Below are 18,587 nucleotides of genomic sequence, written 5' to 3' on the forward strand. Positions count from 1 at the left end.
ATACTGAATAAGATTTAATGCAAAGTTATATTTTTTACCAAATCTGAAACAATTTCGGTTTGCAACAGAAAAAAGACTCCTTTAAGTGTTCAAATGGTTTATATCGCCATACAGAAAATTAAGAAAATGCGTGTTTTCATAAAAAAAACATGAACATGCCAAAATGTCTATTTACAAATCAATAGCGTGTGTGTCCACCTCTGGTTGCGATGCAAGCAACACATCTTCGTCTCATGGAATGGACCATACGTCGCACAAAGTCTTGTGGGATATCTGTTCATATCTGCTGGAGCATGTTTCGTAGTTCCTAGAGTGTCTGTGGAACACGTGGTTGAAAACGAAGGCGCCGATCCATCTCATCTCATATGTGCTCAAAAGGTGAGAGATCAGGGAAGGGAGTCGGCCAGGGGATGACATTGACGTTGTTTTGTTGAAGAGAATCCTGAACAAGTCGAGCAATATGAGGCCGGGCGTTGTCATGTCGAATGGTAATTCCTGGGCCATGACGACGCAAAAATGGTAGAACAACAGGGCCGTATTCTCGTCGCAGTAGCGCTGTCCATTGAGATTTCCCTCTACCACTATCAAACGGGTCCTCTGTCTTGCTGTAATACCAACCCACACCATAACGCTGCCACCCCTGAACCGATCTTCTTCCATGACACAATGATTGACGTAACGTTCACCTCGACGTCGGTACACTCGAATCCGTCCATCGCTGTAGCTGAGGTGAAAACGAGACTCGTCAGTGAATAGAACTTGTCCCCACGGCATGGCCGTCTGCACCACTGTAGACGTGCTTGACGGTGGTTTCCTGTCAAAATGTGACGTCTGGCGGGTCTTCTGGCGACAATCCCAGCATATCTGAGGCGGCGACGTACGGTTTGTGAAGATATTCGTCGAAGGCCAGAGATGCTTCTTGCAGTCACTGTTGCTGGCTGGAATCGATTTCGTAGTGTGCTGTTCGAATCCAGTTGTCTTGTCGATTATTTTTTACGCGTGGCCTGCCACTGCGAGGATGGTCTCTGACTGCATTCGTCTGTTGCCAACGTTGTCATAACACCAATTGGTGTTTCTGTGGACGTTAAATTGTCTTTCAACATCACGTTGACTCAATCCTGCTTCAGGCATACCAATGGCTCGCAGACGCTCATTTTCGGACAGGCGTGGCATTTCGTAATGTTGAATAATTGCGGTATTTTGTTGTTTTTCTGAGTGGTTGTTGTCAGCACGATGCTTAACAATGCATATGGAATCCCGTTAACGCACATGTTTTTATACCCATTTTTGGGTAGTGAAATGCATGGGGCTTGCATAAAAGTCAACTTTTGCATGGAATGCATGCTTTTCTGTAGCAGTTGGGTTTTTGTGACTTGATTCCATACATGTACTACAATATTGAAAACCAAACTTTACTTGTTTGAAAAATACACTAAAATAATGGTGTCACAGGAACTTTTGTTGTTGAGTATAGGTATCACTTCGCCACCCGAAAACACGAAATTGAACCATCAACAATGTACAGTCAAATGAGAAAGGTAGATGCTAAAAATGCTCGAACATAATCCTTTCTTTACTCATACTGCCGCTGCATGAAATAGTTGATCACCTATGGAAAAATATATTTGTAGGTGCAACTAGATCTTTATATACCAGATGTTATGAACTATGCTCATTAAATGAAGTATTTCCATGTATTCCTAACGGTACTGAAACATAACGGAATGTGAACAGTTTTAAAGAAATAGAAATAAATAAGACGATGCCTGAACTGTTTCCATTGGGTTTGAAAGTTATGCAAATAACAGTGTTGTTAACAAATATTCCAAACGTCATGAACTGGTATTAGGAATGTTTGTCTGTCACACACCATATCTCTTAGTGAGTAAGTGAGTTGATTTTAACGCCGCCTTTAACAGTATTCCAGTTATATCACGGCGTGTCTGCTTAATGTGGGAGAACAGCCCGAAGTGATGCAGGTCTCAGACGTTTACCACTTCGGTGAAACCCACGAGCACGGGTATGGTGCTGACAAACCTAGAAACATAATCGGGGCGTACCTGGATTCAAACCCACAATCATAGGTTTCTGGTGTGCCCAAGGGACGCAACTCTAGATCTGCACACCTCATTACTCTTAGAGTGCCAGAAGTTTGAAATATGTTGGACATACTTTCTAGTATTTATGATAGTAAATGTACATTGTAACCTGTTATCAAACCTCAGTGCCCAAATAATTGTTCGTTTAGCAAGTATGTGGTACGCCATAACGTGGAGAAAGCGTATCAATAGTGAGACTGTGGGGCGACTGGGACTTCAAATGAGCACATGCCTGGATTCCTTTGTTCTGAATCAGATTCATGTTCTATTACTGACACTGATAGACAGGGTCTAAACGAAGCACAGGAATGTCTATTCTGATCGATGTTTTCTGCAAAGGGAATTTGGTTTTTCATGTCTTACAGCATACATTGCAGGGATTGTGACCTCAAAATGTGTGTTTTAAACTAATTAATGACGTAATCCATATAGAGTCATTGTCCAACTTTGAATTTAAGACCTACAGATTATTTAATGTTTACTACTCGACAATAGCATTACTACTGCGTACTTACCACAATTAACCAGGTAAGATACGACTATGCTTGTCGTAAGAGGCGACTAACGGGATCGAGAGGTCAGGCTCGCTGACTTAGTTGATGCATGTCATCGTATCCCAATTGCTCTTGATATCAATCACTACATTGTCTGGTCCAGACTCGATTATTTACATACTGCCGTCATATTGCTGGAATATTGCTGAGTGCAGCGTTACACAACAAACAAACCAACCATCTTGATATCAATCACTGCATTGTCTGGTCCAGACTCGATTATTTACACAGTGCCGTCATATGGCTGGAACATTGCTGATTATGTGACAAATATCTTCATAAACTGTTTTGTTAGGCACCTAACTTCCAATTGACTTCTTTAAATTCGTCCCATATAATGGCTGCAATTACGTGAACGTATTAGAAGATACATATTCAAAACAACATAAGCTTGTATTTCGTAATATAATATTTACACTTTGTTTTGTTTGTAGTACATTACAATGTCTGGCAGTTGATTCTCATGTAACAGATCTCAAGACTGAGCAAACAACAATGGGAATATACTCTCTCCATCTACAATGTACTGGGATAAAGTATGCTCAGTTTATTTTGTACCGCAAAGGATGTCAAGATGTCCCTGTTAAAGTGTCACAAATCTTGTTTCTGTAGGAACATCCGGAAGATGTACAGCAACATGTATTTACCAAGTGTAAGAATCTACATGTGTGCTTCATAAAACATTCACGCATTGAACTTTTCCGTTGGAGTTAAAACAACTCGTACAAAATAAACTGAGGAAAAAAGCAGAACGATGATATCGCCTTCAAACAATTACTTAACATTTGTTGTGTTCATTTCGTCTATCCCCTACTACCATAAGCGCAGGTGGTTGTCATATTTTGATATGAACAGACAACATGCAATTATAAAATCAGGTACAGGCACACCAAGGGCGCTCCTCTCCCAATCCGTCTTGTCCATGTGGAGATCCCTTTTAAAGATGTTAAACATGTAATGTGCGAATGTAAATTATTTCAAATTAATAATATATAAATCACATGTCAAGACAACAACTATGTGAAGACACGTAAAATCCCTGACTTCGACCACACATTCCAAGTTAGTCGAGGATCTCGTTGTCGAATACTACTGCACTGCCGGTCCATTCTTGATCCTCTGTAATTTGAGTGTCGTATTTCCCTATCCGGGGTTTATGATTAGTTATCATTGTACATATCCAAAAGGGTGATGGGGAGTGTACAGTTGTTATGTCATGGTTGATGTCAACATATTCATGGAACATGTCAAAAGGTAAACACACGAAGTGAGTGGAATGAGTATGAGATAGTGATGAAAACATACATTGAAGCATAAAGTAGAGAATGCTTTCTTTATCAACAACCGGTGACGTCACATGGACAATAAACTGCTGTGATGGGAAATGAGAGGTCACCAAACAAAAGGTGTTGTGCAACTCTTATATTGAAAACCGCCTCCATCGGATAGTGGAAGGAGCGTTTGCTCGGAGAGCAGAGGGTCGGTGTTTCGATTCCCCTGCCTCTTCACATTGAAAGATGTTGAAGATGGAACTCACCATTAAGGGGTTAACACAAAGACTGGGAGTCCCTGTACTGTGTCTGAGAGGAGTAGACATGTTAAGCTGCGATATGGTATCTCAGTGGGCTAGCACTGTAATGCCGGTGTGACATTGAAAATGGACCCGCGTTGAAAAGTGACCCGGGAGTCAGTATTCAACGTTGAAAACATACCCGGTCTCAGTTTTCAACAGACCAGGGTCAGTTTTCAACAGTTGAAAAGTGACCCTGTGAGCTTACCAAGTCGTTAAATAGTGACCTGGGCCTCGCGTTGAAAAGTGACTCCGTTGAACTATGACTTGTGGTTTATTCTGCTTTCCAGAAGACTTTGGCAACATGTCTAAATTGGTGCAAATATTTATCAGTGTGTTCGGGATGAGGGTTGGAGGTGACACGCATTTATAGGCATTTGTTAACGTATACATAATTATACAAATTGCCATGGTTCCTGGCTTTAGAAATGGTCGTCACGATATGGCTAAAATATTGCCGATGTGACGTGAAGCATTAACTCACTCACTCGCCTCACTCACTCACTCACTCACTTTAGAAATGTCCAAAAATGTGTGTGCATGTACAGCTGTCATGTGACTGCCTGTGCGTACGTTTGCACGTGTGTTATGTTTGTTTGATTGGGTTTTACGTGGCTTTGGGTAGTATTTCAATCATAACACCACGGTGGTTACAATGGGGCACCAGTCTTCGGGCTGAACGAAAGTGGCCCGGTGGGTGCATGTGTGTTACAGCAAGTATGTGGGTGCAGGGTAGTATTATATATGTGTGTGTGTGTGTGTGTGTGTGTGTGTGTGTGTGTGTGTGTGTGAGTGTGTGTGTGTGTGTGTGTGTGTGTGTGTGTGTGTGTGTGTGTGTGTGTGTGTGTGTGTGTGTGCGTGCGTGCGTGCGTGCGTGCGTGCGTGCGTGCGTGCGTGCGTGCGTGCGTGCGCGTGCGTGCGTGCGTGCGTGCGAGAGAGAGAGAGAGAGCAAGAGAGAGAGAGAGAGAGAGAGCAAGAGAGAGAGAGAGAGAGAGAGAGAGAGAGAGAGAGAGAGAGAGAGAGAGAGCACTGTGCCCTGAATGGTTGAAGTTGATTATCCGAAGATATTATATCTACAATCTGGAAGCTAGATAGAAAGTGTGTGTGTGTGTGTGTGTGTGTGTGTGTGCGTGCGTGCGTGCGTGCGTGCGTGCGTGCGTGAGAGAGAGAGAGAGCGAGAGAGAGAGAGAGAGAGAGAGAGCACTGTGTCCTGAATGGTTGAAGTTGATTATCCGAAGATATTATATCTACAATCTGGAAGCTAGATAGAAAGAGGTACACCGAAAACGTCCCCAACCTAAAATGTCCCCACGCATAAAATGTTCATGGTGGTGTTATGAATAGCGTTTAATGATTATTTTTAGAAGAGTTAACGTGATGTCAAGTATATTTTAGTACAAGCATATATAAATGTTGTGATTTGAAGTCATTCTATTATTATATTGATGCAACTATATATTGTGTTGACACGCAAGTTGGTATATTTACATACAAACTTCAACCCCGTAATATTTCAAAATATGAAATCCCACTTCACAAATGAATAAACGATATTGTGAGAAGTTAGTATCAATAAGAAACTATATCATTAAAAGCACCATTCGCATTCGATGCGTGGGGACGTTTTCGATGGAACTCAATAGAAACCATTAGTCTAATGCATGACAAAGGTCTGAAAGGGAAGACTGCAAGTGTTACCAGCTACCAAAAGGCCGTGCCCACAACGTTGTAAGGACGTTACTTTGTTTAAGCAACGTGACGTTGTCGTAATATTGCTACAACGTTTTTAAGCAGCCAATAAGTCGAACGTTGCACAGACGTTGCATGGTTCCACAGGAACGTTTTTGTAACATTACTGAGCGTCTACAGAGTAACCAAATAGTAACCTACGTATGCAACGTTGCCTGGACCCCCTGTGTTTACTGGGTTATTAGCATCTCTGTTGGAAGGGTAGATCGCATCATCGTCATTATCGAATTAGGAATAACAACGGTTTATACAAGGCGGTTGAAGCAGATCAGAAATACATAGTTTTGTATTATAAACCCTAGAAGTTTCTGATCACATATGCTACAATGGCCACTACCATCATTTGCAACGTGAAACAAAAGTGCAGGAAAAGCGATGGACGTTACCAAACTCGCCAACAGCAAAATACCAAGTTTGTTTTCAAAAGATTAAACTTTTTTATTATACTGAACAACAAAAGTTCCTGTGACATTGAACAAGACTTAATGCAAAGTTATGTTTTTACCAAATCTGAAACAATCTCGGTTTGCAGCAGAAAAAAGACTCCTGTAAGTGATCAAATGGTTTAATTTGCCATACTGACTTCAGAAGATGCGTGATTTCATGAAAAACATGAACATGCCAAAATGTCAATTTTCAAATCAATAGCGTGTGTCTCCACCTCTGGTTGCGATACAAGCAACACATCTTCGTCTCATGGAATGGACCAGGCGTCCTGTGGGATATCTGTCCATATCTGCTGGAGCAGGTTTCGAAGTTCCTGGACTGTCTGTGGAACACGTGTTGACGTCGAATGCGCCGATCCATTTCATCCCACATGTGCTCGATTAGTGAGAGATCAGGGGAGCCAGCCGGCCAGGGGATGACATTCACGTTGTTTTGTTGAAGAGACACCTGAACCAGTCGAGCCATATGAGGCCGGGCATTGTCATGTTGAAAGGTAAAGCCCGGGCCATGACGACCCAAAAACGGTAGATCAACAGGGCCGATGAACTCGTCGCGGTAGCTACCACTATGACCCCCCCCACCCCCCCCACCTCCCCACCAACCTCCCCCCACCCCCAACCTCCCCACCCACCCCACACACCGGGAACCGATCTTCTTCCATGACACAATGATTGACGTAATGTTCACCTCGACGTCGGTACACTCGAATCCGTCCATCGCTGTGGCTGAGGTGAAAACGAGACTCGTCGGTGAATAGAACTGGTCCCCACAGCATGGCCGTCCAGCGTAGACGCTGTCTGCACCACTGTAGACGTACTTGGGTTGGTGTCCTGTCAAAATGGGACGTCTGGCGGGTCTTCAGGCGACAATCCCTGCACATCTGAGGCGACGACGTACGGTTTGTGAGGATATTCGTGGAAGGCCAGGGATGCTTCTTGCAGTCACTGTTGCTTGCTGGAATCGATTTCGTAGATGTGTTGTTCGAATCCAGTTGTCTTGTCGATTATTGGTTACGCGTGGCCTGCCACTCCGCGGACGGTCTCTGACTGCATTCGTCTGTTGCCAACACTCCCATAAACACCAAATGGTGTTTCTGTGGAGGTTAAATTGTCTTGCAACATCACGTTTACTCGATCCTGCTTCAAGCATACCAATGGCTCGCATACGCTCATTTTCGGACAGGCGTGGCATTTCGTAATGTTGAATAATTGCATAATTTTGTTGTTTTTCTGAGTGGTTGTTGTCAGCACGATGCTTAACAATGCATATGGAATCCCGTTAACGCACACGTTTCTATCCCCATTCTTGGGTAGTGAAATGCATGGGGCTTGTATAAAAGTCAACTTTTGCATGGAATGCATGCTTTTCTGTAGCAGTTGCGTTTTGTGACTTGATTCCATACATGTACTACAATAATGAAAACCAAACTTTACTTGTTTGAAAAATACCCTAAAATATTGGTGTCACAGGAACTTTTGTTGTTGAGTATAGCTTTTAAAATGTCAAACACGCAATAGATCAAAGACATATCTGCATACTATGGGTATTTCAAGATAAGAAAGCTGAAAACCTATCCAAAAGGGCAATGTTCTATTACGTCAGTGAACTGCTTCCGTATCGGTGTGGCAATGAAGGCAACTCTTCGAAAAAACACAAAATCAAAGAGATTGAGCTCGTTTAAAAAATTGACAATGATGTTACACTTTACACAATTCCTATAGAAGCCTGTTTTGATTGTGAAAAGTGGTATGCACGATTAAATGAAAAGAAACCAAACCAGCACTTTTTGAAAAACTTCAGTAAACTGTTACATCTGTGAATTTTGCCGAATTTCAAAAATGCACAATGAATTTTGGAAATGTGGACGTTATCAAATGCTTGGAGCCTAAAACACTTATTGTAAGTATATAACGACGAGCATTCTCTACCACATTAAGCGATTCTATACTATACAATGGAGAATACCCATATACTAGTACCTCTTCTAGATTATCTAACAAGACCACGCACCAGTACGCGCCAGCTGGGTTCAGATGGATGCTGTTCGAAAATGTGGGTTCGACCTGTGACCCACAGATCTAGCCCCAGTTGATTTCCACTTGTCCCCTAAATTGAAAAAGCACCAGCAATTGACGACAACAATTAACGGCTGGATTTTATATCGGGCATTAATGATTGGAAAAACAACAACAGATGAAACAAGTGTGTGAAACTGGAATGGGACTATGTTGAAAAATAATTGTAACTTTAACCAGAATTTCAACTTTAAGTTATAGAGGCTCAAAACGTTTTGATAGCCGCTCGTAAAAGAACTATGTTTATTAATTAAATCTTCACAAAAATACAGATTGAAAGGTAGCTGGATTTCTGGTTGTATAGACTTATAGATTTGGCCAGTAAATCCTGAATCTGGATTTTTCCCGTTTTAATAAAACATGAAACGCCCCCACCGTTCCCCGTACCGCACTCAAAAAGACATACATGTACGTAAAACAACTGATGCAAGCTGACAAATACGCACACAGAAACACCCGGATAAAGACACTTAAAAGATTTTATCGATTATAAAATTCGATCTTTCTATTTACACTAGAAGTCACAATTCAACGGAGTCACTTTTCAACATGAGGCCCGGGTCACTATTTAACGACTTGGTAAGCTCACAGGGTCACTTTTCAACTGTTGAAAACTGACCCTGGTCTGTTGAAAACTGAGACCGGGTATGTTTTCAACGTTGAATACTGACTCCAGGGTCACTTTTCAACGCGGGTCCATTTTCAATGTCACACCGGCATTAGCATTGTATAGTACACACACACACACACACACACACACACACACAAACACACACACACACACACACCCCTCACTCGTACACGTGGCTTTGTAAATGCAATGATCATGAATGCAGGATTAAGCCTCACCTTACATAAAACATGTACAATGGTTGAACTGCAACTAAAGGGAGGCAACTCGTGTCTCCTTACCATGTTAAAAGGAATTTTACTGTTAAATTGTACATAGAAAATATTTTCAGCTATTTGAGAACAAGTCGAAGTTAGTTTTAGTTTGGTTTTGTGTATATATATATATATATATATATATATATATATATATATATATATCGGGATGTGTTTTCCAATCATGCAAACTGGAAACGGTTAACAGGGGGTATTAAAAAAAAAAGTTACGAACTGTCCGAATGCTTCCGCCGAAATCATCGTCTATCTAGACCACTACCGCCCCCCCCCCCCCCCCCCCCCCCCCCCACCACCACCACCCCCCTAAAAAACAAACTAAAATTGAATATTCTATCATTTCATCAAACTAGGAACCATTTCTACCCATCATGTTGGATATGTGGTTCATTTAAGGATATATTCATATGGTATGTTTATATGTCTTCTTACATGGATGGTTGGTTAGTTGGTTTGTTGTTTAACGCCGCACTCAGCAATATTCCAGCTATATGACGGCGGTCTGTAAATAATCGAGTCTGGACCAGACAATCCAGTGATTAATATCATGAGCACCGATCCACGCAATTGGGATCGATGACATGCTTCAACCAAGTCAGCGAGCCAAACCACCCGATCCCATTAGTCGCCTTTTACGACAAGCATAGTCACTTTTTACGGCAAGCAAGGGTTTCTGAAGACCTATTCTACCCCGGAATCTTCACGGGTCTCTTCTTACATGGAGCTGTGCATAAATATCAAGTTGAACGAAATTCTATGCAGGGCTCTTTTGTTTGTATGGACTTAAGCCTTCATTTTAAATGTGTTAGAGTTAGTGTTAGTGTTAGTGTGTTAGTGTGTTAGTGTATGTATGTGTGTGTGTGTGTGTGTGTGTGTGTGTGTGTGTGTGTGTGTGTGTGTGTGTGTGTGTGTTGGGGTTGGAAGTTGTAACCCAGTAAGAGGGGAAGGAGGATAGAGTTAGAGAGTTGTAGTTTGGTTTCAGCGACAGATCCCTGTAGTTATCGAAGGCTACTGAATCAAATCAAAATTGGAAATAATACGTAACATAAGGAACGACTACCAATATTAAATTAATCTGTGGGCGTGAATATTTTGTAGAAAGAAACACCTTGCAACAATGTAACTTTTGTGGCATGCAACCTTTTATTCTGTTTTCAGAAGTCTGAAGCATAAGAATTTGTTGCAAGAACTTTCTGGAACAATATTTATTTCGATGAAGTCCCAGCCCCCTTCCACCTCCCGAGACTATGAAAGGGTCGGTCTCATAAAGAGATCTGGGAAAGGTTCCAAATTGCCACCAGCATACATTATCCAGTGACTCATGCTTTTCTATGTTACTACCAGTGTTCACTAACGTTTAGCACATGTGTTTCATTTCTAAATCTGTATTGTCAAAAAACACTACGTGGCATTCTTAAGAGCTTTATTGGTCATTTTAATAATGGGTGGATATTGCATTTGTGTACTGCAATAGCTTGCGCTTGCCCCTGCAGATTATTTGTTTGACAGACATTGTATTTACATAATATGTACAGTGACTAGGAATCTGTATGTGGTGATGATGATGCTAAAGGATCCTGATGCGTCCGAAGATTATGTTATGTTATGTATAATTGAGGAAGGATCCGTTAAGATCCGGGTTTAGGCTTGGTCTTCAGCAACCCATGCTTGAAGTAAGGGGTGACTAAAAGGGATCGCGTGGTGAGACTCGTTGATTTGGATGATGAATGTCACCGTATACCAGTTTCGTAGTTACTGAATCGTGTGGTCCAAACTTGTCATTACGAACCAGCCTCATGCAGCTGGAATATTGCTGGGCGCGGCATTAATTAGTCAATCCATTCATCAATTTGTATTGATAAAGGGGACATATATTTTGATGTGTTTGATTTTCTATGTTTTCTATTAGTGTGGCAAGTGTATGTTAAGGATACCATGAGCGAGTGAGTATGGTTTTACGCCGCATTTAGCAATACTTCTTCGGAAGCCTAGAAATGGGCTTTAGAAATGGTACAAATATGGGGAATCGAACTCGCGTGTTCGGCGTGACGAGCCAACGCTTTAACCACACGCGTACCAAACCGCCCCAAGAATCTCATGTATTAAGGTTCTGTGGGGCATTTACGTAGAAACCGAAGATGTTAAAATGCCTCATCCAGCTGACACTTTGTCATGGTACCCCTCGTTGATCATACTATTAACCACTGGCTTGCCTGCCCAAGTCTACAGACTGCCATAAAGTCACACAACTCTCTCCCTCACCCAGAATGGTAGAAGGTCAATTCCATGGAGGGGCAGATTCTATAAAGACAAGGCCAAGTGCTTTGATAATCCCTCAATTCTGCGAAAAGACTTCTCAACTTGCTTCTTATTGTGAATTCTTATGGAAATCTACACAGAAGAAGAGCCACCTCTCTCTGTATCGAGCAAGTCTCTACATTCCTGAACTACTTCTGATGCAAGTATTTTCTGATGGTGACCCGTGAAGATCCGGGGAGGATAGTTCTTCAGCAACCCATTCGTGCCGTGAAAAGCCAATATGCTTGTCGTAAGAGGCGACTAACAGGATTGGATGGTCAGGCTTGCTGACTTGGTTGAAGCATGTCATCAACCCTAATTGTGTGGATCGATGCTCATGATATTAATCACTGGATTGTCTGGTCCAGACTCGATTATGGACCGACTGCCGTCAAACAGGAGGAATATTGCTGATTGCGGCGTTAAAATTCAAACAAACAAAAAATGTTAGAAATAGTATAGATATAGATATTCATAATGTTTGTAATTGTGCAAAAACAACACATTTTCTCACAAAGCAATTGGTTTGAAACATTGGTTTATTGTAACATTGTGGTAAATATCTATATTTACCTTCGTATGACATCAATTGAAATTGAGAGAATGCATACTTTTTGCGTTATCGAGTGGCCTTATTGAAATCCGACACTGGATACTTATTGTAACTCATGAGTTACTGAGTGAACTTGACGTTATCCCAGTACTAATTGGTCTGTACAGTGACAACAACAGCAGCAAGCGCTTGCAACAGATACCCGAGCAGCTGCTGCACGTTTGCGTCTCCTGGATGGAGCTGTAATAATCAAATTAAGTCTATTAAGGTATAATGCTATACGTATGCGATAATAAAGATACTGTAGTGAGATTCAGATTGTCCTAGTTAAAAAACCCAGAACTTTAAAACAGCATGAAAACACAAGCAAAGTAAAGTAGACAAAATCAATGTTACTACTATCAGTGTCACGCAATAAACGTTGAACACAAATACTTACCTCATTCGATTAACAAGGATTGTTTATTGACTTACGCCACAATTAGTTCACATTTTTAGATAGGTTTTATGTGGAGTGAGTGAGTGAGTTAAAGGTTTTTTGTGGAGGAATCGCCTGTAAATATTAATGACATATAAGGAAACCAGTGTACAACATAGTGCCAAAACGAGCTCCCGTGTAATACCAATTTAAAGAAACGAATGATTAATTCTGGTATTTGACGAGCGAATGTTTAATAAAAACGGTATTACATGGGAGCGAGTTTAGTAATGTATTTATTACTTGCCGCTTATAAACGTAATTTGATCGAACTATTGGAATTCCCGTCATAAACCTGGTGAAGCGTATGAATACAAGAAGTCTAGCGTCGTGTGTAAAATGAAGACATTGTTGGTTGGTTTGTTGCTAAACGCCGCACTCAGCAATATTCCAGCTATATGACGGCGGTCTGTAAATAATCGAGTCTGGACCAGACAATTCAGTGATTGACAACATGAGCATCGATCCACGCAATTGGGATACGATGACATGCATCAACCAAGTCAGCGAGCCTGACCACCCGATCCCGTTAGTCGCCTCTTACGACAAGCTTGGTCGCCTTTTACGGCAAGCATGGGTTGCTGAAGACCAAGACATTGACGCGATCCACAGCATAATCCAATTGATTTTAACAGAAAAATACAGTAAGGGAGTAAGTATGGTTTTATGCCGCTTTTAGAAATATTTAAGCAAATTCACGGAGGTATGGGTGGGTACACCGGATATGGGCTTCACACATGGTACCCATGAGGGGAATCTTGATCTTCGATGTGTCGATTGAACACCGACGTTATAACGTAATCTTTGAAACTTTGTTGCAGGCTACACCAGCGAGACAATGTCCCAATAACAGGGTTCATGTCATCGAGTTTTGAGTGATCTATCAGTATACGCAATGTCATAGAATAAGTGATGTGATGTTGAAAGTTTTTCCATATTTTTCTTGGAATTTGTTCCGGGAGTACCTACATGAAAGCACGCGCTTTGGTATTTAACACCAGTTTATTGTTATTAAACAGTGGAATCTTAAACGGGCGAGTAATAAACGGGAACACCACTCGGACAATGTCTTACACAAAATATGTATTTACAATTTAGAGTTTCACACAACCAATGATGTAAGACAATACATACCTGTGAGGCCAACGGTGCCTGTGTGCACGAGACCGACGAAGTAGACGTCGTGGAAGCGGCAGAAGCAGTCGATCTCATCTCCAAGGAGCTCCTTCACAGCCCACGGCTCAATGGGGCAAACCTTCTTCACGTCGATCCAATCTTCAGCGAGCTGGCCTACGGTTGCATTGTGCTTTGGGAGTAAATGAGAAAACATTACTTATTTCTTAACGTTTCACTTCAGGACTAAGACAGCTGTGGAGACAAGAATCGGACAAAATGTGAAATATACTCTCCAACGAAAGTAGGGGATCACGACAAATAAATGTTATCGTCAATGTATTGATGAAAAGGTGAGCGTATGCTCCCCCACCCGTGGCACCCGCCACAACCACACACAACGGGTCCACCTGAACAAACAGGTACAAGTCAAAATAGGGAATTGCATCCAGTCAATAATACAATAAATTTGGAAATGTTGTGAGCGTGAATGTTTTCCAATAAGAATAATCAAGCCCCTGATCACCTAGAATGGTTATTCTCTGGCGTTGACGTTTTGTATAAACAAAATAAACTTGCATATGCGTGGCACGGCGTTAAACCGTTCGGCTGTCACGCCGAAGGCTTGGGTTCAATTCCCCATTTTTGATGTCCCTCGCCGTGATATTGGTAACATTTTGCTGAAAGCGGCATAAAACCATTATCGCTCACTCATTCCTATGAATATAAAGAAAACCCTTCCTTGATTGTATTTCGTATTATAGTTAATCATTGAGAGAAGTATTTGGTGGCACATTTGCTAGACCCAGCAATAAAGCTCTCTTTGTACTCCTTTGAATGAAGCTCTGGAATCCGGACGGATGTACGCCAGACGTCAGTACATATGCTTAGTTAGTATTCTACCCTTTAAACATCATCTCCTAAGATCAAGCAAAACCTTTGAGGTTTTGAGAATCTACATGATATTAATTCCACTCGTACCCAAATACTTCCTCTAAATACAATGGACAATAGGGTAGCATAGAGGTAAAAGCGTTCGCTTGTGACTCTGAATGCCCGAGATCGACCTCCTACATTGCAATTGGCACAATGTGTGAATCTCATTGCTGTTGCCCCCTGGCGTGATATTGCTGTAATATTGCTAAAAGAGGCGTAAAACCACACTCACTCACTCATTCCTGTAAATATAATCCTTCCTTGATTGTATTACAGATATACAGACTGTTAATCATTGAGAGAAGGATTTGGTGGTACATTTGCTTGACCCAGCAAAATAGCTCTCTTTGTATTCCTTTGAGAGAAGCTCTGGAATCCGGACGCCAGACGTCAGTACATATCCTTAGTAAGTATTCTACCCTTTAAACAACATTTCCTAATCTTTGTTAGAAATTGAAGCAAAACTATTGAAACGTACCTGTTCGATACCACCTATTTTCACTTTCAACTCTTCAAAGGTTTCTTTGATATGTCTGACATAGCATTCTTTGTCCACCGAATTTCTCATGGCAACAAGTTGCTGAAATGAGATAAAAGAAAATGAAGCTAGCATAAATGGGTGATTTTGTTCCGCTGTAGACATCGCTGCAAGCTCTATCAAGGTGGCCCCTAAATAACCGGGACTGGACCAGGAAGATCGGTGACTGAAAGCGACAATCAGCACCATTTGGACATGCAGTCTGATAGGTAACATGTCTGTCTTACAAATCTATTTCAGTTAACCTTTCTTTATGTTACTGGGTACCAGTGTTACCCAAGATTTACAAGGGGGCAATGGTGTTTAAAGAAAAAGGTTAGTTGGAATGTAAGCTTATTGAAATGGACGTTAAGGTTAACACAAATTTCGTCAGAAAATATTTCAACGTTTATTGTACCATTTAGAGTAGAATAAATAACACATACCCTGGAAAACACGTGGAGGTTGGTTGTTTCTCGGAAAGAGGCAGGCGCATTGTCTGGTTTGTGGGAGTGCAGTTCAATGATGCCATCTCCTATTGCCACGTCCAGCAGCATTGTCGTATCCCCCTAGGTAGCGCTGATATTTCTCCACTACAAATATTGGAATTGATTGTTGTTTAGCGCCGCAATCAGCAAAATTCCAAACACAATTAGAAAGAATTAAAGCATACAAGATAGACTGATTATTAACACGAAGAAATTTGAATTCAATTCATTAAGTATCATTCTCATATTTTTCACTTTTATATACCAAAATGGAGATCAGATATCTATATTGTAAGAATTAACTTAAGTCTGTCTGAAGATCCTTGACAGGGTAACTGGTCAATTGCATTTCGTTCCTGTGTTTGCATTGCCATCAATAAGGAGATGTTGACCTATAAGTAATCGAGTCTGGACCAGACAATCCAGTGATTGATACTAAGTCCAGCGATTCACAACTTGTGCGTAGACACCTTGAAACAAGTCACCGAGTCTGACCACCCGTTCCTTTCAATTTCCTTCAATGCCCAGTATAGGTATAACATCTGTGGTCTTGTGGATAGAGCGTCTGCCCGGAGAACAGATGCGCGTCGAAATATAAGTGCAATAATCCTGAGTGCAACATTAAACCTCATTTTACCTCACCTCACATCTAACCTGGAATCCCCACGGAGGAACCACTATTCATTTATTTAACTTCTCGGACCATGTACAATGTCGGCACCCAACACAGTATGGCATACATTCATTGTACTCCCTTTCACTCATTCACTCGCTCACTCACCTCAGACGCTGCTGCAGAAGACAAAATGAGAACAAAACCCATCAGGAACCTCGCCATTGTGGATATTTTAGACTGAAACAGGAAATTAATACAACATTAATACAAAATATTAAACGGAGATCATGGTGTTGAGATGTATGAAGGAATGAGAACAGCTCAGCTATGTGACAGAAGTGTGAAGAATAAAAAAGTAAACTGACCTTTGCTATTGTAGAAGCACCAATTCTCCGTCTGTAACAAGTCGTTCTACTCAGTGGCATTTATATCTAATCTGTTGGACACGTGAGTTGTACAGACTAGTCAATCATCCAATCACATGTAATGAGTAGAGGACCACGTGAGTTGAAGATTACGGTCACACAGCCAATCACAATCATTCAGAAGAGGAACCAATGAATCTTGAAACAGTTTGTTGTTTGGCCGTCACCTGAGCAGTGACCATAGTTAGCTCCTCACAATGTTCACATTATACCTTCTACTCTTTTCTGTAAATAACATGACTTAATTGCATGCTCGTAATATCCTTCTTCGCCACAAGATAAAGTGCATTATTGTACAATGCATTTATTGAGAACACGTTGACGTCATTTGAAACATTGCAGTGATTCGTGGGTGTACATGGATTTGTTCCTCGGAAAATGCTATGAATATTACATCACGGGGGCTGTTAATTTAAAATGATTTGTTTGTTTGTTGTTTAACGCCGCACTCAGCAATATTCCAGCTGTATGACGGCGGTTAATTGAGATCAAACTGCATGTACCTATAATATATATATATATATATATATATATATATATATATATATATATATATATATATATATATCTAAACATACAATACTTACAATGTTGGAATATCTTCTGATTCAGACAGGCACAAAACCGCTAGACAATGAAGATGCATGTTTTCCAAGTTGACGGATGCCAAAGTAGACGAATTATGTTCCTGTAATAGCGACGTAACAGTTGATGAGTCGGAACACCCTTTGAGTAAAAAGGATGCTATATCAGAAAACGTATGCAGATGTGTCGTAATGTATGATAATACAACAGTCCCTCTGTTTGTGCAAAAAAATACCGTATTCTATTGAATACTGTTTTCTCGAGATAGAGTTCCCCTGGCCTGTGTGCCAGGACGTCCTCGCAGGGATGTATATGCAACAGTTTCCAGTACGGTAACAATAGTCCGAATTGTGACACCATTCATACATTATCATTTCAGGTGTATGCCTTCATTTCGCAGACTACTTTATAATATAGTTGTAACACGAAATTCAGGGACTTTTTTCTCATTCTCGGTCAATGATATTTTATACCATCCTTTTATGATAGAAGCCTCCGTTAACAATCATGATCGGCAAAGGAAACCTATTTTTCACCCTTTAAACCCTTGGACATTACATAGTTCTTGATAGACACATGAGTATATTAAGCTGGTCTTCATGTCATATAAGAACGGACAACGAAACGATTGAGATTAAACCGATCAAGATTATGTTTTAACACAGGGAGCGATACAGCCGGCTGACAAAGGGCAGGAAGGGACATTTTCCTTGCACCGTTCACTGTACATTTTGATGCACTGCAGTGGTGATACATCAGGACTGTTTCTTGTGTATGACATTTCACTAACATTTGACCTAAAGTGTTCTGATATTGAATCAGACACAGACACACAAACACACACTACACACATTAACATTTGACCTGAAGTATTTCGACATTGCATTTTGAATCTTAAAAATGACGAATATCATCTCCATGAGCAATCAAACTATGTTACGACACACGTGCGCGTGCGAGGACAGTGTTCCACAGTAGTCCTTGACTTGCCTTGAAGGATCGCCAACGTTTGTTGCCACAGTGTGAGGTAATTGTGACTAAAGGTGTTAGTGTGCGACTTTTCGAACACATTTGTGAAAGGAATTTGTTTACCACAACATTTTATGAGCTTTCCAAGTCACTCTTAGCATGTGATATGTTTACCCATGTCCGCCATATAGCAGGGATCTTGCTGAGCACAG

At 41.1% G+C, this 18,587-nt stretch overlaps 1 protein-coding gene across 1 annotated transcript in view; it reads right to left on the reverse strand.

The window, feature by feature from the left end:
- Positions 1 to 16,860, reverse strand: part of LOC124128706 — a 59,171-nt gene extending 42,311 nt beyond the window's left edge. The window contains exons 1-2 of the mRNA XM_048398215.1: positions 16,762 to 16,860; positions 16,562 to 16,633 (exon numbers count right to left, since the gene is read on the reverse strand). Coding sequence (XP_048254172.1) covers positions 16,562 to 16,633; positions 16,762 to 16,821 — 132 coding nt within the window. The 5' untranslated portion in view covers positions 16,822 to 16,860. The remainder of the gene's footprint in view (positions 1 to 16,561; positions 16,634 to 16,761) is intronic.
- Between the last annotated feature and the right edge of the window lie 1,727 nt (positions 16,861 to 18,587).

Source organism: Haliotis rufescens, unplaced genomic scaffold (assembly GCF_023055435.1).
Source record: "Haliotis rufescens isolate VD_foot unplaced genomic scaffold, xgHalRufe1.0.p SCAF_18, whole genome shotgun sequence".
NCBI lineage: Eukaryota > Metazoa > Mollusca > Gastropoda > Lepetellida > Haliotidae > Haliotis > Haliotis rufescens.